This window comes from Tachypleus tridentatus, chromosome 5, assembly GCF_004210375.1.
Source record: "Tachypleus tridentatus isolate NWPU-2018 chromosome 5, ASM421037v1, whole genome shotgun sequence".
Classification (NCBI taxonomy): Eukaryota; Metazoa; Arthropoda; class Merostomata; order Xiphosura; family Limulidae; genus Tachypleus; species Tachypleus tridentatus.
Window position 1 is genome coordinate 50,573,368 of NC_134829.1, and position 27,313 is coordinate 50,600,680.

At 32.7% G+C, this 27,313-nt stretch overlaps 1 protein-coding gene across 2 annotated transcripts in view; it reads right to left on the reverse strand.

The window, feature by feature from the left end:
• The window catches only part of LOC143251149 (guanine nucleotide-binding protein G(i) subunit alpha-like), a 28,358-nt gene extending 2,775 nt beyond the window's left edge, over positions 1 to 25,583 (reverse strand). Inside the window, exons 1-8 of one of the 2 annotated variants that reach the window (XM_076502532.1) lie at positions 25,099 to 25,583; positions 14,058 to 14,100; positions 11,821 to 11,962; positions 11,388 to 11,545; positions 9,451 to 9,579; positions 8,757 to 8,886; positions 1,871 to 2,024; positions 901 to 1,095 (exon numbers count right to left, since the gene is read on the reverse strand). In XM_076502532.1, the coding sequence (XP_076358647.1) occupies positions 905 to 1,095; positions 1,871 to 2,024; positions 8,757 to 8,886; positions 9,451 to 9,579; positions 11,388 to 11,545; positions 11,821 to 11,962; positions 14,058 to 14,100; positions 25,099 to 25,219 (1,068 nt within the window). In that variant the 5' untranslated portion in view covers positions 25,220 to 25,583 and the 3' untranslated portion in view covers positions 901 to 904. Of the gene's footprint in view, positions 1 to 900; positions 1,096 to 1,870; positions 2,025 to 8,756; positions 8,887 to 9,450; positions 9,580 to 11,387; positions 11,546 to 11,820; positions 11,963 to 14,057; positions 14,101 to 16,503; positions 16,627 to 25,098 lie in introns of those variants that run through there. The other variant, XM_076502533.1, reaches the window with a different exon arrangement.
• Positions 25,584 to 27,313: the final 1,730 nt, after the last annotated feature.

A 27,313-nucleotide genomic window follows, 5' to 3' on the forward strand; every position in this document is an offset into this window, starting at 1 on the left:
CAATCATTTGTAAAGTACTTGAATTCAACAAGAAAGAATCAACAGAAGTTAAGGCTAGCTTAGCCAATGAAAAACCTCAAAAGTTAAATTTCACAGAAATCAAACATTTTGTCAGTGTAATTTTCTACACAATTTTCCAATACATTAAATAAAATAAAAGCTATAAATTCTAACACTGAGGGTTAGTATGATTAATACTAAAAATGATTTTAAACACTAACATTTGAATTTTCCATCCATAAATTTCATTATATTCTTTTAATATTAATTATGTAGAAAGTTCTACAAAAACAAAAAGGTATTTCAAGTCCCAGAGTTATGAAATTAGAATATCACAATTTAAGTACAAATAAAAGTAGTTATTCTTACTATCAATACCTTTTCAGGTAGACTGATTGAAACTTTAGATAAGTCTTTTTAATACTTGAGTGGAAGTTTGTTTACAGTAGGTTTGTAAATGTTTACTTAAAACATGCCAAATAAAAGATACTGTAACACTAGATGTACTAACTATGCAGCCTCATAACTGTATGTACATCTATTAACAATGTCAAGATACTGTAACACTAAATGTACTAATCGTAGCACAATTTCATGGTTATATGATTGTTATAATATCAAAAGACCAGAACAACATGCATAGAATAACAGACTTAAAATAGCTCAGTTTTTATGTCTAACAGGAAATATATGTACAAGATTTGAAACATTAACAATTTTATGGTAGGTTATTAGATTCAAAGCACATTTAAAAGTAATTAGAAGAAAACAAAGTATTATGGATTACTTTGGTATCATTTGCATAACTACTCTGAGGAAAAAAAAAAATCAATCTACCCAATATTTCAAACATTTAAAGTAAAAATTATATTATTTGCATAATGAAACATTAATAAATACCATTTCAGAACAGTCCACAGTCTTTCAAGTTGTTTTTTATAATAACATTAGTAACAGCATCAAACACAAACTGAACATTACTTGTGTCAGTTGCGCAAGTAAAGTGAGTGTAGATGTCCTTAGTGTCTTTTTTCCGGTTCAAGTTCTCAAATTTCATCTGTATGTATGCAGCTGCTTCTTCATAGGTGTCGCTACCTGTAAGTATTTTAAAAACCAATTGTACTGATGGTTAAATAAAAAAGTAACTTTTTTTTGTCATTGTTTTACCATAAAATAATCACTTACAATAACCATTTTATGTTTAGTATAGTCTTCATGCTTTAAAGTAGTACACATGTTAATGAAATTTGACAGATTATCAAACATTACAATACTTTTCACACGTTTTCGAACACTGCAAGTCAAATAAACACAACATAACCATGGAAAACACTCAAATACTAAATAAAGAAACAAACATAAACAAACGCAAAATTAAAGAAGCCTTATTTATACAACAACTTAAACCCAAAATAAACTAATATAAAGGAACGCCTTTATACCTATATTAATATAATAAAATAAATAAAATTATATATTCAAACATCTAACACTGCCCTCTACATTCCAACACTCAGTTACACAACCCTTTTCAAACATGTGGTCAGCTTCCGGTCTTTTACCTCTTTCTTTGTGAACCTGACGATGACCGAAGAAGGTCGAAACGTTGTTCGCTCTTCTATGTAAAATATTTTCTCAACCCAAATGAGCCGTTTTTGCATATAAATTTCTCAACAAGTGGGTTTCTCGACATCACTGATTATTACAATACTTTCATGTACAAAATCTGTTTTTGGTTGTTTTATTAAACTTTAGATTTGTTAAGCAATGTTTTTCATGCCTTCTCTTTTCATACATTGCTTACACAATTTAATTTTTCATTTGAAGAGACTTTATATGCATGCCCAAATACACGAAAAAGATGCCTTACCTGTGTATTCTGGGAAACAAATCGTTAAGGGAGATTTGTTAATTTTTTTCTCAAACAAGTCCTTCTTATTCAAAAACAATATAATGGATGTGTCAACAAACCATTTGTTGTTACAAATGGAATCAAAGAGTTTCATGCTTTCAATCATTCTGTTCTAGAAAATAAAAACAAACTATTAGAAAAAATTTTTTACACAAATATTAAAATATTTAATTTCAGATTCTAATTAGGTATATAATATAGGTGATGCTAATTTATTAAAATGTAACATGCAAACATCTCACTACTTTACACAAAAACATCAATATACAATATTTCAATTGTTTTTCACAAATACATATTTTATCATTTGTGACATGAGAGGTTAAAGTTAACAATTATATAAAACAAACCATACATTGCCACTTTTTAAACTTTCATGAAATACTGAATTAAACATGATAGGAAGTTTGTAGCTTTTATTTTCTTGTAAATGGTCTTTAACTTAAGTAACATGTATTTTTCCAGTCTAGTTATTAAATGGTGATCCATCTTGCAAGTTAGAAAAGAATAGTTGGTTGGTTGATTTAGTGTTTTATGGCACAAAGCAGCTCGGCTATCTGCACCAAACATCTGGTAAAAAGTTAAAAGTTCAGTAAAATTTATAAAAAGAAAATTAAGGTAAAACAAAACAAAACATTTATAAAGCAAAACATAAAGCCAATATTTACACAAGTTGTAAAGGAGTTTCTGTAGCTTAACTAATTATGATAATTTGCCAGGAAGACAAATAGGTAAGTATAAAAATCACCAGTCACCTGAAGCTGGCCTTTCCAGTTCAGAGTTATTTTATGTTATGGCCATTATCAAAAAAGTCAAGTTTTAAGACTTACAGCAAAACTTTAATAACAACTCACCAGGATGACTAACAGGTAGTTCAAACAGCAGCATTAGTCACCTGAAGTTAGCCTTTCCAGTCCTGGTTGAGGTATTTAACATTACAGCCATTTTCTAATTTCAAATTGAACTAGATGGACTGATTCTTAAAAAGAAATCACATTAAAAATGGCCAAATGTATAAATTAAACTTTAATAGCATTAAGAAGATTAATGGCCTTTAAAAACCAAAAACATTACCAAAGTGGACAGTGTCACCACCACCAATAACACTGTCTAATGTTACGAGTAAACCTTGGGACAGAACATGTTTAAAATGTTGATTATGTCTCAATGTTGGCAAGAAAGTAAAATGTGGCTTATTGTGACCCGATTGTTAGAGAAAACACATTGGTGCATCAGTCCCAGATAAAAGCAACGAGTTGAAAAGCTGTGACAAATGCATAGTCTAGTTAGAACAACTTCCTCTTTCTGATCCTTACGGAAGCAAGATAGCAAAAGTCCAAGAGGGTTTTACTTGGAAAAGTTTTCATGTTGCTCACTCCAAGTCAATTGCCAATAAGCACAGGGTTGAAGCTTGAATACAGAACCATAATCCATGTATGGAACAGGCACAGCAACAATAGTGTCAGGGGAGATAGATTTAGCTGCAGCATCATTGAGCTCATTCCCTCAAATACCAACATGGCTTGGTATCCGGAAAAACTGGATAGAAGTAGATGTTAAAGAGAAACAGACCAGTTGGTTTTGAATATTAGCGAGAACAGGGTGTGAACTAAACGTGAAGTGATTCCATGGCAAGAGAAATTGCATACAGTTCAACAGTGAACACAGAAGCTGTAGAGGGGATTCTGCACACAACCACTGTACCACAACAAACCATGACAGAACCCACACACCCACCCAATTTCAAACCATCTGTATAAATAAGAATGGAAGGATGGTTCAAAAATGTTCAGCAAATAATAAACAGTATTTCCAATTAGGAGTGTCTACCTTTCTCAGATGACTTAAAGATAGGTCACATTTGGAGACTGCAAGAAGCCATAGAGATGGGCTGACTAGTGGATAGAGCAATATTATTCAAGAACAGACCCAATTCATCCAACTGCACCTAGATACAAAGGCCAAAAGGAGCAATAGCAGACTGTTTCATCTGAAAAAGCATGGCCCACCAAGGAAGGAAAACAACCCCAGACAGGATGCTTTGGTATGGAACAAAAGTTTTGAAGTATATTGTAAAAGACAGTTGCAAATGGCAGAGGTGCAAAGAAGGTTCCTGAGACTATGTGTAAACTCTGAATTGGGGCTTTCCACACTTCCCAAGTGCAGAGCCAAAGTCTTTGATGATGAATGGGGTACAGCATCTTTAAAGGCCAAGGGTCTGGCAAAGCCATAGACAGTGATCCATAGTAGAGTTTTGATTGAATAAGAGCACAATATATCTTTGGCATAGAACATAGATTCGTCCCCCAAATGGTGGAAGAGAGGACACAGAGGATGTTCAGTGCTCTTGTACATTTGACCCATAGCTGCTTGATGTGTGGTATAAAAGTCAGCTTAAAGTCAAAGATAAGCTCCAAGAACTTAGTCTTAAAGACTACAGGCAGAACAACTCCACCGATATGAAGTTCAGGATCAGTGTGAATACCCAGTTTGCAGCAAAAGTGCAGGCAAACAGTTGTAGAGAGATAGAGGAGTTAAAGCTGTTTGCTGTGGTCCACTTCAGTAAACAATTGAGGGCAGTCTGTAGCTGCCACTCAATATTCCTCATGTTCAACGACCGATTTGAGATGTGCAAGTCGTTGACATAGAGCCCGTTTGCAACAGTGAGAGGGAGTTGTTCAATGATGGCATTAATCTTTATACTGAAAAGTGTGATACTCAAAACACAGCCCTGAGGGACTCCAAGTTCCTGTAGAAAAGAACAGGAAAGTATCAAACCACACAAACTTGGAATCTCTTGTCCATTACAAAATTAATAAAAATGGGCAAATGACCATAAAACCCATATATAGGGAGGTCTTGCAAAATACTATATCTCCATGTTGTATCAGAAGCCTTCTCAATGTCAAAGAATATTGAAACAAGATGTTGGCATTTGAGAAAGGCTTCTCTGATTGACGTTTCAAGTCGAATCAGGTGGTCCATGGTGGAGCACTGTCGTCAGAACCTAGAGTAGGTGGGCGAGAAAAGGTTATTTGATTCGAGGAACCAAACAAGATGAGCATTAACCATCCTCTCTAAAGGTCTTACAGAGACAGCTCGTCAAAGTAATTGGATGGTAGTTTGAAGGAATCTTGGGATCCTTCCCAGGTTTGGAGAAAGGTAGGACAATAGCCTGGCACCAGGCATTAGGAAAACATTCTCCTGCCAGATCCACTTAAAAACAATCAGAAGAATAGCAAAAGAAGCAGAAGATAGATGGCACAGCATGCTATAGTGTACATCATCAGGTCCAACCGATGTACTGCAGACTGACGAAGGGCCAGTTTCAATTCCACCAGTGGAAAGGGATTATTATAGCCATAGAGACAATCAGCTTGAAAGGAAAGAGGTGATTGCTCTGCTTGAGTCTTGATGGAAAAGAAGGTGGAGGGAGAAGCAGAAGTGCTAGATAGCCAGCAACAGATTTCACCTAGAGTATCAGCAATGTTCTGGGTGTCAACTACTTCCTGGCCAGAGAGCAAGATCGAGAGGGGGACAATTATATTGACCTTTCAAATCTTGTCCCATATGACTTTGGAACTGGTGGTAGAAGATATGGTGGTTGTGAGTTTAATCCTAGATTCCTTCTGGCTTTGACACATTACCTACCGAGCACGTACACAGGCCTGCTATAAAGCAATGCAGTTCAAGAATGTGAGACACCTACAAAAAGTATCACAGGCCCATTTTTGAGCCTTTCATGCCATTGGCAGGCAGGATTCAACCAAGGATGAAAACATAGTGGAAAATGTGTCAAGGTTTTAAGAATACATTGAGCAGCTGCATGTATAACAGTCAGTTACTGCTGCCACACAGTCATTTATTGATGGCTTACAGACAATGGCAGGATCAAGTTCTGCACGAGCAGTGAAAGAGAGCCAAGTTTGCAGCAACCACAGCCAGTATCTCTCAAAATTATACAAAATGATCACTGCCTTGTGGATTATTGTCAACCCTCTATGAAAAATGGGAGAATAATGAAGGGGAGCAAATTGAGAGAATAGCAGTGAAGGAATGACCAGGTGCCTGAAAATATGTAGAAGAACCAGCATTGAAAAGAGAAAGGTTGCAATCAAGAGAGCATACATTCTTGCACAGCAACACTTCCTGTCAGCACTTCCCCAGAGAGGATGATGCCCATTAAAGTCCCCCAGGATGAAAAAGGAAGATGGTAACTATTTAATGAGAGCATCAAGGTCTGATTAATTATAGGTCTCTCCAGGTGACATGTAGTGAGAACAAACAGTAATGGTATGACAAGGAAACAGGGATGGCTACAGTCTCCAAGGGCATGTCAAGTGGCAATGACAAGGTGGGCACATGCTGAACAAAAAAACGTGCCACCCCTCCATGCACTCATCAATCAGTGTCATTTCTGTACAAAGAAAATTGCTAGAAGGTGACTGTATCAGCAGATTCTAGAAATGTTTTGTGTAAGGAAAGACAAACAGGATAGTAGAAAGCAGTGTTTTAATGTCATCCAGATTAGAACGTAAAGCTCAACAGTTCCATTGTATCAGGATGGCCATTTTTATTTACATGTAGATGAATTGGGTGGAGAACTTTTGTTTATGACCACTGCATTTTTATTTACTGCCTTTATTCTAGGTAGGACTATCAACCACCATGGATCCTGCCCTGGATCAATTGGGCAGGTCTTTGCTGTTGGAAGGGGATTCCAATGATTGAGGACGTGAACAAATGATCGTTTTGCATCTTGGGATGGGAGAAGATGTATCCGAGGAAATGCCTGTATCTGGAACCAAAGGAACTGGATCTTGAGATATGTTGGAATGTACGTAAGAGACAGAGGTGGGTGTTAAAGTTAATTCATCCATTTTTATAACTATGGAGATCAAAAGACTATTTTGAGAACAATTCTTTTGGAGGCACAGAGATATGTCTGCACTCCAACTATGGCAGTAGAAGGAAGTGCAGCAGCATACATCCATGATGAAGTGGTGGACAGCAATTTGAGCTGTGGGATAAGTAATGTTATGAATCATTTTCAAACACTGCACTTCTTCCAACCATTTAGGACAAGAATAAAAGCAGGATGGGTGAAAGCTATTGCAATTGATGCAATGAGAATCCATTTCACACTTAGACATAATAGTCCTTGTCACCACAACAAGCACATGTCAAGGAACTACGACATGATGTCCGAGTCACCAAACCACTGACACTGGAAACATCGGAAAGGGTTTGGAATATATGGCTGTACCTTGCATTAATGGAAGGTGGACATGGTGATGGAAGTGTTAAAATGAGGACACTGGTCTGCATCATAATTTCATCTTTGCAAGTGGAGATATGCATCACTGCAGAAACTCCTTGAGTGGAAACAGCAGTGAGAATGTGATGTGGGGATGTTCTTCAAATCCCTCTCAACAATAACTGCTCGTGATGAATTCAAAGTAGCATGAGGTGTAATCTCAATAGGTATATTCCCAACTGCCTTTGAAAGAAAAGTTCAGTGTTGAGGTGTGGATGTTTCCACCAATATGTCATCAGCTCAAAGCTTCTTTACTGACTTTAGAGCCAGCAAGTCCCTCTAGTTCCTTTGAAATGAAAAAGGAGACATTTGCCCTAAAGGTTTGTCTGGAGGAGAATGTAGGACAAGAAAATGAAGTACAACAGGTGTTAAAGATTGTTGGTGAGAATCATCAAGATGTGGTATTTTACCGATGGACAGTTTTCTCACTATTTTAAAAGTTTTTATTTAGAGGATCCATAATAAAGGAAAATGTCTGTGCCCAGCGACCCCACCCACCATGGAGCTCTACGAGGGGACACTATAATGTCAAGCAAGGACACTGCAATAACACCACTGTTTTGTGAGCACTATACCCAAACACCAGCATCACATACAGTGGTACTTGGTTGACCCTAGCCCAAGTATTAATTTTACCCATAGATGTTTTATTCATACTATCAAAAAGAAAAACAATGTGCATGATTTAACAGCCCATGCTTTATTGAAGTTGTGAATAAATTCTTAGTTTCCACTTAACATTACATATGCAATTCCTTTACCGTAAACAAATAATGAAAAAACATTTAAGGAATTTCTTGCACAAAGAATCTTCAGAATTAATAGATTCACTATTATGAGGACAAAGGCAAGCTGAAATGGTTAAAATGTTATTTAGAAGACAAGTAAAAGTTTGAAATTTTAAACTAAGAAATCACTAACTTGTTCATTAGAGAAATTTGAGATCATAGAGTTAAAGAACAAATAATTAAGCCTTGAAAGGAATGTTTTGTACATTCACATCCGCAACTGTAATGTGATATTTTCATATTTTTAATTCCTAAGCATCACTGGTTATTATCAATTTTAAAACCATCTAGTACATGAATTAGAAATAAAAAAATGCTGAAATGAGAAATGGTTTGTTTTAATTTTTTCAAAACCATAAAACCAAATTCAGTGATTTAATAGCATGAGAATATTTAATAGTTAAGTATTATGTTTTAGTTTATGTAGGTTAAGTAGTCAGCTTTTGGAACTTAGTTCAGGATAACAGTTTTTACTTTTCCTACCTTTTTCGTTTTAAATTCTCAATATAAATTAAGCAAAGTCAATTAAATTCATCGTAAGGAAACATTGTAGTTAACTGAACATTAAAAAAAGTTGTTGCTTTCCACTTAAAAATCCCAAAGTTCAGTTTTATAGTTCAATTCACTTTGTGCAAAGGACATTGGCTCACACAAGTAAAATGAACTAACACAAAATATCATTTTTCTCAAAACTTCTGCAACTTAAACAGATAAATGCTTCCGACTTGACAGCTCTTACCATCTCTTCATCTTCTGCCAGCATCAGATCGTAACCACTAAGAGCCACACAAAATATGATGGCAGTGACACCCTCAAAACAATGTATCCATTTTTTCCTTTCAGATCTTTGACCCCCAACATCAAACATTCTGTGGTAATAAAGGTTTAATTAGAGTAATTCCTTAGTTCCAATCTTCAACTGAAACAACTTGGTTTATTTCTTGAAGTAATAAATATTTTATACAAGAAGCTCAACTTATTGATGAAGGGCTGCTGATGGATATCAATGTAATATTTCTTGTATTGAGGGAGAATTACAAATGGCATACAATAAGCCTAACATAATTATGGCATTAGAAAACAATATCATCACGCATTAACGGAATTTATATAGAAACAGTAAAAGTATGAATAAATTCATTTATTATAACATCTGGAAATAATATTTTAAGTATGATGCAAAATGAATTAATCAAATGTACATATACAATATTACATCAAAAATTAGATATCTTTGTTAAAACTAAAAAGACAAATATTGTAATACACGTGTTTGTTTTTGTAAACAAAATTACTGAAAAGAGACAGTTGTGAATATACTTCATCATAATCCTACATTATTAACTCATCTTTGCAGTTACATTTTATGGACCAAAAGTAATTATGGACCAAATGAAAACATAAGGTTAAAAAAAAAAAAAAAAAACACTTACTTGAAGTGGAAATTCTTAAAGGTAAAATTGGTTTCAACAATGCCAGTTGTTTTTACTCTAGTTCGTAATACATCTTGCTGGGTAGGTATGTAACTAGGTTGACATATTCTGTCAAGGGTATTAAGGTAGCTAATGAAATAGAACAACCTTAAGATATCTATACAGAAAAAATACACAACTAAAATATACAATAAGGTTTTTAAAAATTAAGCTAAACAGCACCCAAGTTTGCCAAATAAACCATTTTTCATGTCAAACCAGAGTTCAAATGCAAATCAGAGTTTACCGTTTAATTTTGTTAATTTATAAAGAGCATCTTAAGGCAATGTACCGAGAAAAAGTGCAAATAAAAATATAGTAAGAGTGACTCCAATTGTTTAGTTTTAATAGGGACTAAATAATATACAACATTAAAAACATGAAACAATTTCTCATCTGCAATGTTTTTTCACTTAATAAACCACATATACAGATTTGGTGACATTTCACCACAAGATGCAAGGCACATTACATTTACTAGTACAGATTTGACTGCACTGTCCTTACCTTTCTGAAGTGGAATATATTTTAGCTTCAACCTGAAGAATTTAGCATGAAAAAACAAATACTGTCCCATGATACACTGCCTAAGATACCTTTGATATGAAATTATTGTAACTAGAAGGTTTAACAGTTACTCAACCTTTTTCTGCTACAGAAAGTTTTCTAAAAAGTTCATAGACTTAATGTTATTCATATGGATCCTTATTAAAAAATAATTCACCTTTATTATTATTATTATTATTATTATTATACATTTTGTTTTTCACTGAATACCTGTGTAAATAAGTAGTTGGGAAACACTACTCTAGTAAATGAGTTAATATCACTGAGAATTATCAGTGTTTTAGTCTGACACTTGAGGTGGCGATGCTTTTAATAAGACAGTCTCAGTATCTAATTTAATGATGTACCTTACTGTTATTGTGGTAAAAACATATGTAAAATATTTATTAGCATTGGCCAATTTAGTCAGTCATTCTAAAAACAGATCTGCTTTACTGTTACATTAAACAGAGACAGTAATTTTAATAGAAGACTATACAAATTACATATGAAGATGAGCAACATTCCCCACCAAAGTACACTTAACTATTAAAACAAAATGCAGCATTCATATAAAGGCAGATATGAATACTTAAATTAACACAGCTGAGTAAAACGACTGTCTTTACTTTGTCACCACATTTGAAAACCGATTCCAAAATACAAAGAAAGCAGAGAAACAGAAAATGATAAAACCTGCCAAGTAGCCCAAATGCAAGGGTTACATCACTGAAAATGATTTTTTTGCAGTTTTAAAAGTTACAAAATAATTTCCTCAAACTGTTTACTCCCTCTAGTAGGCACTCAAACTTTAAAATAGATACTCTGTTCGTTAAGAAACTAAACTGCAAAGTGCATGTGGACTATCATGCTTTATTTTTAAGTGCAAAATCACATGGATATTCCAATGGACCCATATGATAAAACCATTACTTTCAAACCCATTACAGAATGACTGGAAAAAACTGCCTGTGTACTTGAGTGTTTCTTTGAATTTGTGCATGTTCTAATGTGAAAATATCCATAGTTCAATTTGCTTTCAGCTTAATCCAGGTTAAGACCTTTCCAGGTATGCACATCTTAAACTAAAATTCAGTGAGAATTAATGACATGCAGATTTTTAAAAGATTTGATTGACTTAGCCTGATAGTCTATTACATTTACTCATTTTTCTTCAGATCCACAGTTCACTAAATTATCAAACTGATTTTATCTGTAATATGATTGGTTTTATTGTTAATTGTGCCTTCACCATATTTAGTATGGTTCATGAACTAAAAGCAACACCTAACCCACACATTACAACAGTAATTTTCAGAATTACACTTTATAGGAAGATGTAAAAAACTCACTAAGCAGCTGAATCATTTAACTGGTATTCTCGAGAGCGAGAAAAACAATGTTGTACTCCAGAATCCAACCAGAGCCTCTTCATGATGGAGGACAGTTCTCCTGTTAACTCTCCTTCCTGAGAAGCACCAGCAATTGTAAAAAACTGGCGAGCATCATCCTGAAACAGAGAAATACAACAAATATTAATGCATTGTACATTTTTATTTTAGAAAAGATAATGGCAAGAGAAGTTACTTATATTACACTTATAACTGATCTTAAAGCTTATAGCTGTAATAAGGAATTAATCCAATCTGGAATCAAGATGCGTATTTATAGAAGTTGATGAACCATCTTCATTATCAAAAATGGAATGCAAAAGGTCTCAATTACTGGTTAGTGCATTCATGGAAATTATATATACTGGAAAATAAATCTCCAATAGAAACTTACCACTCTTACTGGGTCACCAAATTCAATTTTTAACTGACCCATTGCTCTTATGATGGCCATTAGACTTTGGATGGTGTTGCTATGCACTACTGGCCTGTACTGAAGACATTCTTCTTTGGAGTAGCCATTTTCATGGATAATTCTGTTTCAACAATAGAACAAATGAAATTTGTACTTTTATTTCAATAGATTAAGAAACTATGATGCTATCAATGTTTAAGTACATTAAAACAAAGTTTAAAATATATACAAATACTGATCCAAAATTATAATAGTATTGTGATAAGTTGTATAAATAATGCAAAGAAAACATGACAGATCCCTTTTGACTTATTTTATTTGGATTTAAAACTAAAGTAACATGTTAATATTAAAAACACATTACAAAAACCTTATACTACATTTGAAAATTAAAATAAAAAAAGTCACAATTATCAACACTGTCCAAATCTTTCATGTGCCTTCCCATACATACCTGGTATGGTATTACATGGAACAATCACACTGTCTACATACACTAATGAAGGGAAGAAAAGATACTTCCCGTGCATTACATTTGAAAATTAAAAAAAAGTCACAATTATCAACACTGTCCAAATCTTTCACACCATACAAACACTGACTGTTCAATAACTACTGCTTTCATAACCATTCTTAACAGGATGTTTATCACAGCAAAAATGTTTACATCCATTACTGTTGTTGAGAAAAGTACTTCTTACATATTTGCAATAACTGAATGGCTTCACAATTTAAAATTTAACATCTTTTATACAAAAAACCTGAATGTAGTTCATTTTGTGTGTAGAGGTAGAGAAACTAATTTCCCAAGAATATTTATTTGGTGGAAGAGCAGAATTTAGCAGACAGGTTTTATATTTAATGTTACAAAAGGGATGGCCAGCCTACATTTAGTTTATTGTGATCATAGTTACAAATGCTTTCACTTTTTATCAAGTCCTATATATTTGCCTTAACATGTGCCGAAACATGTCAAATTACTTTAGTCTACTTTCATTGTACAACACAGAATTGAAGTTCCCTTACAGGCAAGTTTTATATTTTAATTATTAGTGAACAGTGATATTTCATGACAGTCGTGGAAAAAACATTTGCAGTTTAAACACTTGATAACAGTAACATAGCCACCTTAGCAAAGCTTGACAGAAGTTAAATTCCATCACCAAGTTTTATAACCTTTGTAAATATCTATAGCAATAAAAACTTGCTTTCTCTAGTCTTGGAGTCATGTTTACTTAAGTTATTAGCCTTTACTCAGATATGTTGCAATTGTCACACACTAACATTAATATAATACTAATAAAAACCTGACAAACTTTCATATCACTTTTTGACCATGTGTACACATCTTGTGAAACATGACAACTTCCTGGATGAGTCACTCTCTCCAACACTATCTTGTTTACCTTTATTCGTGCAAACAAGTGAGCATATGTGCATAGTGGAGATAAAAGCTGCTTGCTAGTTAGCATATATACTCTTGTAAACCTGGATTATGTCATCTTAATGGCATACAACCTTACTCCTGAAAATTCATCTATTTTTTTTCCCCCCTTTCTCTTTCATGATTATGTTTTGCAAGTTTTCCTTCACAGACAAATGAAAACTTAAGATAAACCAAAAGGACATTAAAAACACTTCATAGTAAGGTGATCAACATTTTAAAATCTATATTAAGATAAAGAGAGCTGTTTGATACAGAAGTTTAATTACTTAAAGAAGTTAACGTAAATAGACAATCTTTGAGCACAATGAGACAATTAGAGGATAAAAAGTAGATTGAAACATCAAAAAGAGACTCTGGTAAGGATACAAATTAAACCAATACTTCCACACATTTCTCCATGCAGTTTTTAGCCTAAGAAGCAAAAGTCAACCAATAACAACATGCCTGCTAATTATAAAGATATTGGAGAAAAAAATTTTTTTTAAAATAAACTTTACTTTTGTATTTCCAACATAATGATATATACAAGCTGTTTTGTTTTCTTTCCGAGACTTGTGATAGAGGTAACACTATGGTTGAACATCAGACATGACATTTAAGAAGAGACTTGTTCACATTTATCTCTCATTATGTATTTGAGTATTCTTCAACCAATATTAGTCAGAACAAATAAAAATAAAGCAATTATTTAAATACATACAATAATTATACCAGTAAATTCTGTGGTAACTATATAAAACTTTGACAAAACCTGAAAATTCATACTTACTTCATTTGTTTAACAATTGTGCTTTTTCCAGACTCCCCTGCTCCTAAAGATAAAAAAAAAAAGAAAGTTATTTATGTGTTGAAACATACTGAAGGTCAAGGATGAAACATTTATTTTTACATATCAGAAAGGTAGAGTCAAGTATTAAGTCCTTGAGCTTTGGTGTACAACTGAAACAAATTACATTTCTTATATTAGCCCAATTTACTGGGTGGTCAATATGAAAAAAAAACAAAACAAAACAAAACACTAGTCTGGGTGCCTACACCATCTTATTATGCAACTTTATTGATACATTACACTAACATGATATCTTAACCATTATTTTCCTAAAACAATCCAATATTCATTGGGTACTCATGAAAAATTAATTGGGTTGGTTATGTTCTAATGATAGACAATAGATTGTACTTTTTATGAGAAGAACCACAAAAGTCATTATTTAACATCAGGCATACTGGAACTTAAGCAAATCAATAAAAATTAGCTAATGGTCAGTAAAATATTTCAAAATATTTAATTTCACAAAATGGTCAGCACTGTATTGTACATATAAACAAATTGTGTACTGCATTTTACAAAATCACAAGTCTTACAAAATGTGTTTCAAATAATAGTCAGGATAGTATACAAAGTAAATAATTACAAAACTTACTAACAGTGTAATGTTTGGAATTTGTCATAACTAGTCTTGGTTCAGTTTGCAAAAGCAACCAATAGTATACAAAGAGACAAATGTATCAGTAAAACAAAAGGGGTTGAATATTTAGGCCCTAAATTTATTTGAAGGGTACATACAATTTTAACACAGAAAATCATTTTGCATATCAAAGGAAGAACAAAAGTTAAAAATCCAGCTAACCTAATCAGTAAACACTACAGTAATTCAAAATGAGAACATCTAAGCAATTTTGTAAAAGTGGAACAAAAACAAGAACTGCCATTTTGCTTCTTTACAATTGAGATCAAAATGCAGGTCAACCATAAACATTGCTACTGGTACATTATTTACATTTTAAATGATAATAAATGTAAACATAAAGTTACTCAAGTTTTAAAAGTAAGAATTAGTATGAGAAGCACCATCCTTAACACTATACTTGTCTTTAGAAATACTTCAAAGAACAAGATTCATTTTAATTTAATGAGCTTCAACTTGAATTAAACTAAAGTCAAAAATTTAATATTTGAAACAATCCTCTAATTCTCTGGCAAAATTAAGAACTTCGTACAATTATATTTGGGTGACAAGAAACTAGAATGAAGCTAAATAACCTTTTGGCAGGAAATAGATGGCATTCATATATCTGTAGTTTAGATAGATGAATACAAAAATTGTAGTTCAAAAAGAAAATTTATAAATTCATAATCAATTGAAATTTAATACTAACTGATGGAACAAAATAATTCAAAAGAAATAGTGTTAGCTTCTAATTAATGAAACTGATTGAAATTAAACATTAAATATTACTGACAATATATATTATCCCCCAAAGAATGTTTGAAAGTTAAGAATACGAAACATGCTATACAGTAGCAAAACTAGTCAATTTCACCTGCATACAATGATAAAATTGCAGCCAATAATAGTCACTGCACATTTGTTTGATATTAATGCTCAGTCTTTTAACTCACCATTAAATATCCAAGATACTTTAGATGATCAGACATTATGCAACCCAACTAGCGTTAATTATATGTTATTATGAGGTGGATCCACTGGTTATTTTACAGATATCTTATTCTGAAAATGAAGCCTAGTTTATTTACTTCGTATTCCAAGTAGCACTGATGAGCCAAGAACTTGAGGAAACTAGTCAACGTTAGAATGCCAAATAAGAGAAATCAAGCCTATACTACCTTTTCCTTGATCACGTTTTGATACTATCACCTAAGAGATTAAATAACAGTGCAATCACACACTGTTAATAGAATTAAAGTAGTGATAACTAACATTTCATACAAAAGTTCTTTCGTATAGCAACAATTATTTCAAACAATTGTTAAAATTTGCTAACAAACTAAAAATAATTTGGGGTACCATTGAAATCGCTGTGAAAGGTCCGTATATCAATACATTGGAAGAAGTGTTGATTACGAATTAATTTACCGAGTAAAACAATCAGTGCACCGAAGTTAACTAACAATTATATACTTAAGTTCAGGGCATGATTGTCCTGTACAGTATATTAAGAGAAACCTAATGTAAGCATAAAAAAACTTAACAAATTTGACTCATAATTGAACTTTGAATTATGGATAAAAATGTAAAAATGCAAGGAGGGTTAAGAAACAAATGTCCGACAACGTACATGTATCTCTCGCTATTGAGTTAAACAGTAATAGATGACTCGATACGACACATGGCAAGGAGAATCATCATAACTTTGGATAGGAAGGAGACCTCCCACTTAAAGTTACAAACAAACAATCTATTGATACTTACGTGTACAAACTGAAAAGAAAATCTACTGTAAAAACAGTTAATTCAGATGTAGTTTCTCACGATGCGGCAAGCTTTAAACCTTTAGGGTACCACAGATATTCACATAAACATACATGTAATTACGTCACAGCTTTCAACTTTGAGCTTTTCCCCTTAAGTAAACTTTCTCTGATTAATACACAAACAAATCTGGGTTAAAATAAGAGTACGTGTAAACTTAGTAACAAATTTTGCGAGGCTGTAAAAACAACACGACTGTTTCGTTCTGAGTACGAATAACATCAACAGAACCTTATTTACTTTTGTAAATCATTATACGCTTTTTGTTGTTATTGTTACTTCCCAGGAGTCCTTTTAAATTCACTTCTGCAACTCACACAGTTTTAAAGTAAAAATAATTCACAGACCAGATAGAGTTAATACAGAAACAATTGCATATTATGAATTTATTTGTATCCAATTTATAATGTTAATCTAGTAGTAATGACAATAACATACAGCGTGAGTTTTTAGTTGCTTTGGATTCAAGATAAAAAACAAGTCGTCTGCAACTTTTCATTAAGAAAAACAAATGTTCCCACGCATCCCCGTCATTCAATGATTTACCCTCGTGCAAAATTAAAAACACCAATGAGAAAGAAAACATCCCTAGACACCATAACAAAGTTATCCAACATTTGGTGATTATTCGCTACTTAGATTTAACAACTGTACATGAAAGTCATTGTAACGCGACATGTCGCCCGTTTTGTTTTGTTTTTAATAATCGGCATCGTTATCTTGACAAGACTACAAGCTGATGAATTGAAACTAACTTAACTTTTACTGGTTTGACACCTTGATATATCAAAATAATCGATACACACAACACACACACACACACACACTTTCCTTCGTTCAGATAACAAGTAATGTCTTCGAAAAAACAATATCGAACCAAGTGTCGCCTAGTGCACATTCCACATTTTTCGTGGTATATCCTTTATAACCCCATCAAAATTCAAGTATGGTAAAAATGTGTGCACAGGGCTGCTTAAAAAAAATCACCCCTCTTCCCAGACCCTTGAGAAACTATTACACCAACCGTGAATACACAAATAACATCGACCCATAATTTATCAGAACGACAGCATTGGTCTATTTTCTCCTATAAATCATTGTTATAAAAAGGAAAAATACACACACGCAGACAAATGTTTTCTAACAGATTGGCCTATTGTGCTGAAATCATGAAAATTTTCTGCACAAGTTCAATATAAAGCATTGCGATTTACCCTTATCTTGCAATTATAAGCGACTTAAATCACATTAGAAAGTTCGTATGATTTGTGGCCATATGTTATTGGTGATGATATTAATTTATCGGTGTAAAACTGGAGGGAAGGCAGCTAGTCATCATCCACCGCCAACTCTTAGGCTACTTTTTACCAACGAATAGTACGATTTACAGTTACATTATAACGCACCCACGGTTGAAAGGGCAAGCATGTTTGGTACGACCCTCAGATTACGAGTCGAACGCCTTAACACACCTGCCCAAGCCATGTTTGCTGCGATAGAAAACAATAGTGTGAAAAGTCCAACAAAATATTTGGTTACTCAAACAATACTAAATTAACGTTTACGCGTCTACTAGACAGAAATCGTTTTGTTTGTACTTTCATTCTGAAGTCCATAATTAAAAAAACTGATTCACAAAAAACAACCTGACTGGAGATTTTTGTTGAAATTTGCGTAAAGCTACTTGGGAGCTCTTAGTTTTGAAGAAACAAAAAGGGAAAAACTTCAAAACCACCCACCGCCAACTCTTCTCGTATCGAATGGTGGGAATTGCAGTCATCACGTCTTACATTTGTATTAAATACAGACAGAAAAGTATTCACAAAACAAAACTTTTAGTCGGTCATAAGTATTTTTATTAATACTATTACACTAACTTCGAAAATATCTAATGACTGCAGCGCGCATTTCTAAACCCTTGAACTTAATTCATGAATATATCTTATAGCAAGATATGTTGATTCTGACTGGTCTTGTACTCCTAAAAAGTAACGTAATTAAATATTCAAATTAATTATATTTGATATTTTAACAAGCACAATTTTTATGTAGGTGGTGATAAAGTGTGCAACACTCGTACACGTTACTGACTGTCAAGTGGCTGTGAAACTGGCAAGTTGCCCGCTTTATCATCAATTACTATAGTGCATCGCTTAGCAACTGAGAATTTCCTGTACACGTGGGTGTTAGCAATGCAGAGAAAAATGTACAATTTCGCGAAAGTTCACCATTGTACTTTTTACAATATATTCAATATGTAATTCGTTTCCACATTTTAAAATGGATTTTTTTTACATTTAATAACAAAAGCTGGAGTTACAAATGTTTCCTCGAAAACAGTAAATCAAGTTGTGAATATTCGAATTTCACACAAAAATTAAAATAAAATATTCTGAATAGTTATCTAAAGTTCAGACAGTTGTCTATAAAACAACTTCGCCCATAACAATATTAGATTAAACCATTAATGTGCGTGTTCACTAACAATTTGTCACTAAATCTTGTACGTACCCTTAGGGCACACCGTGAAGTGAAATTGAGGTCAGCGTTCGGATCTATAGCCCACATGTCATCCCCAAGGGCTCATGTTTTCACTGAACGTTCAACAGGTACGTCAGCTGGCGTTATAAATTTGAAAAAAGAATTTCGTGGAAATCAGTCAAAACTTGTGCCGTTAACAAAAGAAGATTGACCTTCACGCAACCCTCTGTTTAGCAGGCTGGATTTATTACTCCATCAGTTTCTAGTTCAATAGACATTCGAAAAACCTATGTTCGGTACTTGAGTGTTTGCAAGAAGAAATATTCACCCGTAAAAAGTTTTATACTCTTACATCTCTTATCTTACTTCACAAATGCAACAAACACTAGACGTTAATCGTATAAACAAAACTGAAATAATATACAGCCAGAGGATATTAAAGGGAAAAAAATTACAGTTGGTTGTTTTGGGCAAAACCGAACTCCGAAACCACAGTTCAATCCGAAGCAAAACCCTATCTGTAAAGTGAAAGTTAGGAGTACAAGAGAACCAAAACCATTGTAACAAAGCTGGGCAGCTGGCTGGGGCCTCAAGCTTCCAGCTACATGGTCCACATTTCAAAATGAACAGTTTTCACGAAATAATAAAAAGACGAAGAATCCACAGTCTCACTCGAACACAAGCATCAAAGTCTCGCACATTAACTGAAAATGTACTTTTATGGCTTCGAATTGTCGAAAGTGACTTTGGCATCGACGTCCACACAGTGAAAAGCTGGCAGGTCTGTCACGACACGTAGTTTAAGTGAACACCATCTTTCACAGATGTCTATTACAGCAGAAATTTGTATGTTGAGTATCAGTGCGTAATCGTGGTGATCAGAATGAAGTTTATATTAGTTAAAAACAACAGGACTTTGATCATCGTTCTTACAATAGACGTCATGAAATTTAACACGTAAATGTATGAAAGACCTTTATTTAAGCAAAGGCCATCCATAGTCTATATAAACTAAAGGCATTAGTAGCCCAAAAAAGATAACTTATCATAGTGTCATCAATAAAAACAAAAATGAATGAGGAAGTGATCGACCATCATATGAAACACCATCAAAAGGTATGTAATTAATCAAACTTATTTAACAAAATTGTTTCTATGATCCATAAAAAAGGTACAATCAAGACGTTAGACCATGCTTCTTGTCTATCAATATATAATAAGGAAAAAAGGAACATGAAGAAAAAAAACACTGCACAAACTTTTAGACTTAAAAAACAAAACTGAAAGCATTGTAATGTATATTGATAACGTGCTAAATTTAAACATACACTTACTATTTTAAAAACTAACGAAGCATAAAATTGAGGTCAGTGCCTGGGACAGAGCCAATGCTGAAAAAGTTAATGGAAAAGTGTGGCTCCATTAGTCATTTCTTTAACAAGGCAGTTAATGAAATGAGTTGTACTAGCAGTAAAGGGATCCCCAAACCATACAATAGTTTACTAGTAGATAAATGTTTTAAAAGATAAAAAGAAATATTTTTCAAACTACCATTAGCTATCTTCACAGAAACTCAAAAGAAAGTTACAATATTTTTACATTATTAAGATACCAGTTCACAGAAGTCTCATAGCAACAACTCATAATCATAAAGCAAATAAACTTGATACATGTTTAAAGCCTAAGAAAATAGTTTAAGTGGTTATTCTTGATGTCAATATTCATCTGTTATGCAAAGTGAATTAGGTATATTTTTACACAAATGGTAAGAGCTAGTTATGCAAGATGCCATAGCTGGTCATAAGTAAATCAACTGCATTGTTAATGATTATTTTAAAACAAATCAGTTTTGTTTTTCTTAAAAAAGGTAAATGGTTTGGGAAATGTCATGATAGCATCTTGTTTATTAGTTGTTTAATTCTGCATCACTTAAACAAAGCGAGTCCCAGCAAGGCAAAAATTACTTAATGTAGTTGTTACAGTATATTGGGATTATTCAATACATTAAAAATGACCTAGCTTTGCATTTAATGTAACATTTAAAAAAATACTTAAGACTACTGTAGCATGGATAGAGAAAATGTAAAAAAAAAAAAATTATTTTGGATACTCTGAAAAGAGATTTTATATAATTGAAATAGTGGTTTATATTCAGCAGTTTGGTTGGATAAAAACTGCTGCTAATAAAAAGGTACTGCATATCATGTAAAACAAACCTTTTGTATGAAGTACAAAACTAGCAGTCTGGCAACTATGTACCTGTGGTTCAGATCAATGACCTATTTACAGAGTGGTTCTAAGGAAACTTTTCTACTCCAGAAGGGAGGGGGAAGTTAATAACAGAAGTGAATGAACCAAAGTTCTGACTGTTCAGTAAAATTAGACCATAATGAAGAAAAGGAATCTTGTGTCTGGGAATAACAGGGTTTGTTTAATACAGTATAATAAACTGTATATTAAACTATATGTAAAGCATATAATCATTTAGCACTACAGTTTCACTGCTCAATATGCATTCCTAACGATTAAATTGTTCACAAACACAACAAAACAAACAGGAAAAAATGTTGTAGCCTATTCAGGATAGCAATATGGAGCATCAGCAAGGTTTAAAAACATCTACCTCCAGTAACAACTACCTAAATAAAAATGTACTTCTATAGGCTTTAGGCCTATATCATGTATGACAATTCAGTTTACAAAATGTTTATTTCCTGTCACAGTGTTTGTTGGATGTAAAAACAAACTGGATCATTTTAATAATACAAACTTTTGATTAAGTCATAATAGCATAAGCATTAGGAAATTAATACCATAATTACATGTTAAGCATTATTACAACAATGTGCAAACACAGCTTAGCTTGACATTAAAACCACTTCAGATTTGTTTTCAGTGATATACAAGCAGGCATATCTTTGGTGGTGCATTCCTAGTATCACATTATTTGAAGAAATTTCTCTTTCAAGTTATTTAAAATACATGCAAGTGCTGAATATAGATGCAATATAAGCACAATTCAAGATCATGACAAGTTTTTTACAAACCCCATATGTACACCCAAGTTTGTATGATTCAAACTACACAGTTTAACATAACTGATCAATCTCCCTGGAAAAGTTTTCCTATTGTTATATGAAACATCCACATCAGTGAAACTTTCAGAAGCTGCTTTAAGTTGTAGAAAACTAATGGAATGTCACGTGCTTGTTGCAGAAGTATTATCAACAAGCAACTTTTAATACTTACATGTGCATAATGGTATTACACAACTTTAGAGAATTAAAAAGGTAGCTACCATATTATGTGAATAAGGGGTTTTGGGGTGCTGTTAAAACAATTTTTAACGACGCAGTTTTAAATTAAATGGCTTTAATGCATAAAGTAATAATGCATTTTTGTTAGAAATTGAAGAGTTTTGTTAACATGCTTAAAAATAAGGTTTGTGGTAAAAATTTTCAAATCAGACTAAACATGTTCTCATGAAACGCATGCATAATTTTCATCTGCTACACATAATGGAAATACATACTTTTTGACGATGCAACAAGTGCATCTTATTAGGAAATGATTATTGAAAATATGCAAATAGCCGATTTGCTCAATTACAAAAACAGGAGAAATAAAAAAAAAAAAAATAAGTGTATGAAGTGCTGTAGCAAGTAAGTAACTAAAGATGAAGTTAAAAGTTTCTATTTATCAGTTAATGAAGATATCACCAAACTAAGATTTTCACAAAATGTATCAAATGATATTCAGCATATAAAAACACCGATGCAACATAAAACATGTATTAGTAATATAGCAGATCATTACATAGTGTGCACAAAATTAAATTCTAAACAACTAAATAAACAAACCTATGGTTATTTCACTTGTGTATCAAGTGCACAATTTTGTACTTTAAAATGAATTAGAAAAAAAATGCTTCAAGATTGTATCGGGAGTTATTGTCCCACCATTCACTAAAATAAACCAAACTTCCATTTTTAATGAGAAAACGATGCATCATTAAGAAAGCCCTTTTTACAGGTATTGAATCCCGAAGTAAGAAAAGCATAAATGTAGTTAATTTATAGGATGTTATCTAGCAATAAGTTTGAGTACAAGACATTGAAGTCATGTAACAAAAATATAAATAAAATGGTTTCATTCTCCTTCTATTTAAGATCAATAAACAAATCAAACTCAAGGTATTTTAAGTAGTTTTAATAAAAGTATGAAAGTTCATTTTTTTAAAACAATTTGTACCTTCTCATTAGCAAAATTAATATTTTTGAAGACGTAGATCGCCTTTCCAAGTACTTCAACTTTAATGAAAGATTTCAATTTAAAGTCAATACTACTTTTGTTAATATATATACTCTACAATCTTTGTGTAGTGCTGAAACAGCACTATCACATTAAACACTGAAAGTCACTTTAGTCTACATTACAGAAACTTTCCATGGATAGCTTTACCTACTTTCAATCGTTAGCAATTTTTGTTCTGCATTGTAAAGTAATTTTCAATCCTCAAAACTTCTCGAAATCTTATAAATCCCATTTTTAAAAATAGTTACCACCAGAAGCAACCTTCTTGAAGACTTACAAAAGAATTACAGTTAAGATCCCATTAACTTATTGTTAAGCCTCTTCAAGTTTAGGACTGAAGGTAGTGAAACTTTCTTCAAACAGCCACCACTTGAGTAAACTACAGAAAAAATTCTCCCTGTCATTATTCAGAAACATGAAGGTCACCCTTTAGACTATTTTGTTTTTGTCCGTCTTAAGTATAATTCTTTGTGCTTTCAACATGCACAAAGACATGAAATCGGGAGTAAAAAAATGAAATAACAGGATTTTCTTGTAAAAGTTTAGAAGTCTGTATACAGAAAATGCAGAAAATTATTAATATTCAATTTCATGATATTAACTAAATATATAATATTCTATTATTCCAGACATTTTTTATACTCAGAAATCACATTTTAAATATTGCAAATATATCCAACTACTTTATATCTCTAATGCCAGTAAAATAAAACAAAATTAGTTCACTGTTTAGAAGACAACTTACAATACTGGCTGACATTTTGGCAAAAAGTTAAAATTATTCACAAGGAGGAAATTGAAATTTTAAAAATTAAAAATTAATCTCAAATAATTTTTACTCTGATGTTTCAGTTTTGTTTTGAATTCCCTAGCATTAGTCACCAGAAGACTTGTTTGAGTTCCAGCTTCACCACTGGCTGACAAGTTGTGTGCAAACTTTTGCCCATCCCCCTTAAGTGGGTGGGCATGTGTGGGGATTACACAACTGTGACTGTAGTAGCATATAAATATAAATGATATCAAAAGCTACACATTTAAAACAATTTTTAAAAACTACAATATGCAACTATTACATAATACAGTAACAAAAATTAACATGACAAATGACATAGCAAATACACAAATAAGTTATCTGAGGTGTGTGGAGACATCAAAAGTGAGTTTGCACACCACTGCACTAGGCTATAATTGCATTTAATGATTTATAACAGATTCACAGTAATAATAGTTAAGTTTTAGTGTACTTAGAGTTTGTTACACATCACTCCATAAATAACAATTTAAGAGTTGGGTACAAATGTATGCATGCTGCTGATGTAATTTCTTTATAAAAAAATTACAGGTCATAATATTTTTCAGATTACATAATATTATGTTGTGCTCTTGTACTGCAAGTTAAAGACAATTTAGTGTGATTTTCACGTTTCAGAAATATTGCACCTGCAAGTATACCAAACACCTTTTGAAAACAAACTTTGGTTACAGGTTCAAACTCCACCCAATTTTGAGATACGAGCTTATAAAGTTGCTATATCAAGTTTAAAAAACTTGATCGTCAATGTTAGTCTACGTCAGAATAAGAAATTATGAGTTTAACAATAATATCCAATAGCTTAAAACAAATATTAATAGTTTTGCCCGCATTGTTAGTACAGTTAGGCATATGCTTATATATAAAAAGTATTAATACTAGCACGATTTTAGCCTTAAAAATTTAATTGATATAATTGTAACACATACCTAGAAGAAGCAGTTTGACTTCTTTTTTTTGCTTTGCTCTATCATCTTGCAAATCTTTGTCTATTTTTTTGGATCTTTCACTTGCTTCTTTATCTGCTAGAGAACTAACTGCACACCCCATACTAAGTTTTACTATTAGTAATATTATTACACTTAAGACTAGTCGTATTACAGTTACTTTTAGACCACACCGTCGAAACTAACGCCACAAGTCCTAACGGTTGCCGGCAACTCGTATGATGGAGTTCAATAAAAATATTTTGATGTAGAACAGTTCCCACATAAAATCATGATTTTCATTCTATCATCGTTCTTCATGGAAGACTACATGTACGAAGAATAAATTGCTAAAACAAAAAATCTTCACATTATACACACTATCAAAATTTCCAACAGGTAGTCTTAATATAATCCCTAACACTTCCCATCACAGTCGACAAGGCACAGTTCACACACCCCTCCCTCTCTTATGAAGCTCTGATCTGGCAACAAATTGAATTGCCCGGATATTCAACGTATAAGGGTAAAACTCACACACATAAGAGGCAGGTATAATCTTTATATAGTGGTAAATTACTGATAAACCATAGAAATTCAAGGAATACTATTAAATCGCAAAAACTACAACCAACATTTTCTTAAATTAAATATATATATATATATACGATTGTTGTCTAAGTACGCATATATTGCATAAAATGTTACATTTGTAATTAAACATGCTTCATAAAATAATCCTATTTTTTCTTCAAAGGGTGTACAAAATGGTTCAGGATTAATTATTCTACTTTTTTTAAATATAAGTAATGTTAATATATTAATTTGCTTACTATGTCTAAATGGTGTCACAAAATTATGTTTTGAAAAGTTGAACAAAATAAAACGTCCCCCACTGATACAGCGGTAAGTCTACAGATTTACAACGCTAAAATTGGGGGTTCGATTCACTCGGTGGATTCAGCAGATAGCCCAATAAAAAAAAACACAGACACAAAATAAAACTAGTGTCAACGTCTTAAAGTAGGAACGTCTTTATTTGGTGTAAAGCTGCACGATGAGCTATTTGTGCTCTGTCCACTACGGAGAACTGAACCCTGGATTTTAACATTGTTAACTCTGCAATCTTGCTGATGGAAAGCAGATACTATAACAAATAAAAAAATAATATAAAAAAGAGCAAAATATTTGCAATAGATGTTCAAAATGGGCGATATTAAAATATGTTGAAACTGGAAACATAAATTTTTATCTCATTCCGTGGTGTAGTGATTAATAAAGTGCCAGAATGCGTTCAGTTTTGTAAGATGAGATTCGTTAGAAAAAGTAACAGGATGACGTTCTGGCTTTGTTTCTTAATGAGGGGGGGAGATAATCAGAGGTTCCTATCCCTCTACACCTCTGATTTCATTTCTTTTACAATACAGGGCAGTACCACGTGTTTCTTATTCTCTGAGGTAACATATATATATATTTTTATTTCTGTTGTTTCCTTTCAGTTGAGTTTGAACGTGGATAGTAGTTCAGGTAAACACACCTTTGCTTTAATTCTTTGCAACTCTGCCTTGGTCTTCGTTCGCAAATCAAAAATTAGCGGAGTTTCTTAGAGGAAAATGAATCACAATTTCCGGGTATAAAAGCTGTCTTTTAAGTCGATGAATCGCATAATGGCACAGAGCTTCACTATCTCAGTATTAGGACAAAAGTGGATTGAAGTCACGTGTAAATCAGCATATTATGTGCAAAAGTGGCTTGGAATATTATTAACGTTTTGTACTAAAAGGCAGATTCTCCTTTATTTGGTAGATTTTTTCTCTAACTTAACTTTTAATAGACTTACAGTTTTAGATAAAATTAACATTTTTATTTTATTTTAATTATTTTGTTAAGACTGAGATTTTGCCTCGCTTTAGTCTAACGTTTTGTTTTATTTTTATTTAACACACAGGAGTCCACAGAGGATTGATGCAAAAACTCACAAAGATTTCGCATTTTTTCTCTCTCTTGCCAGTCCGAAACATGTGCCTCTGCTCTATTTTGTGATGCTAAAGGTGGTTATGTTTTTGTAACTTAAACAAAAATTATTATTGTGCATTTTCCTTAAGTTGACTCTCTTTCTAACGAACTCAATCAGAAATCTGAAAAATAAACAGATGCACACTCTGTAATTTTTTTATCTTCAGAACCTCCCGTTATCAAGACCTTACTGATTTCTCTG